The following is a 1,113-nucleotide window of genomic DNA, read 5'->3' as shown; positions in this document are numbered from 1 at the left end:
TATTTATTTTCTTCTCATAAAGTTCTGAGAATTTTTTCAGAATTTTTTCAGAATTTTTTAATACTGTATTTTCTCATGTTAATAAAAATAAGAAAATGCAGTACTAAAAAGTTGATAAAAAATTCTGAAAAATTCTTAAAACTTTATGAGAAGAAAATAAATAATTTTTGTCTCTTGCAGTTTTTCTATAAAATTAACAGTATTTGAGTAAAAAATTATTCAAGACCAATATTTGATAATTTTTAGTAATTAATATCTTGTTGTAGCGAAATAAACGTCACGCGCATGTAAGATTGCAGAGATTAATATTTCTGATCCACAATTTGTGAATGTAGCACGATTATATGAAACAAGTATCAATTTATCATCTCGAGTTGAAAAGTAGATGTATTACCCTCAGAAAAGTGGACGTGTTACCCTCAGAGCTATTTAGTTTACATCCACCTTTTCAGAGGGCAATAGTGCGCGGCAGTATTTCGCGGTTACAGGTTTTAGGCCGGCATTGCCTCTCTCAGGTTCCTCTCTGCTAGTACTGCTTGATCATCGTTCAATTGTGCCCAGTACGAGATATTCGAAGAATGCGGATTGCAGAGTGCAGTAGAATGCAGACTGCGGAATCATGGGTTTGTTCGCGTCGCATGCTCCAACATGCTCCTACCATAGTTCCTACTTATTCCAACATGGTCGTTGAAGTGAATAGGAGCTATGGTAGGAGCATGTTGGAGCACGCGACGCGAACAAACCCCATATAGCGTTTTCGGCCCGGCCAGGTTTGCACCAACCTGGGTTAGATTAACGGCGTTTTGTGCTCTCCTATTGGTAGAGCGGATGACGTCAACCAATAGGAAAGATTAATCCAACCCAGGTTGGTGCAAACCCGATCGGGCCGAAAACGCTATAAGATTCGACTATGAATACCGGCCATAGGTCTGTTTACGTTGAATGAAATCCTCAAACATTTTTGCACTTAAAATGAGATAGGTAGATACATATTTTGCCTTGAAAAGAGAGAAAGCGAAGATGACCTTATAGATTTGTTCGCGTTGCTTGCACTTTTGGCACTCGACATCTTCACTTTTTCTCTTTTCAAGGCAAAATATGTATCTATCTCAT

General features: G+C 37.7%; 1 protein-coding gene across 1 annotated transcript in view; it reads left to right on the top strand.

Moving 5' to 3' along the window:
• The first annotated feature begins 578 nt into the window (after positions 1-578).
• mRpS35 (mitochondrial ribosomal protein S35) overlaps positions 579-1,113 on the top strand; it is a 3,093-nt gene continuing 2,558 nt past the window's right edge. Inside the window, exon 1 of the mRNA XM_018502062.1 lies at positions 579-708. Within this exon, the coding sequence (XP_018357564.1) occupies positions 579-708 (130 nt within the window). The remainder of the gene's footprint in view (positions 709-1,113) is intronic.

This window comes from Trachymyrmex cornetzi, unplaced genomic scaffold (assembly GCF_001594075.2).
Source record: "Trachymyrmex cornetzi isolate Tcor2-1 unplaced genomic scaffold, Tcor1.1 scaffold147, whole genome shotgun sequence".
NCBI classification, from domain to species: domain Eukaryota; kingdom Metazoa; phylum Arthropoda; class Insecta; order Hymenoptera; family Formicidae; genus Trachymyrmex; species Trachymyrmex cornetzi.
The sequence above is the reverse complement of the archived record's forward strand: the minus strand, read 5'-3'. Positions and strand labels throughout refer to the sequence as shown.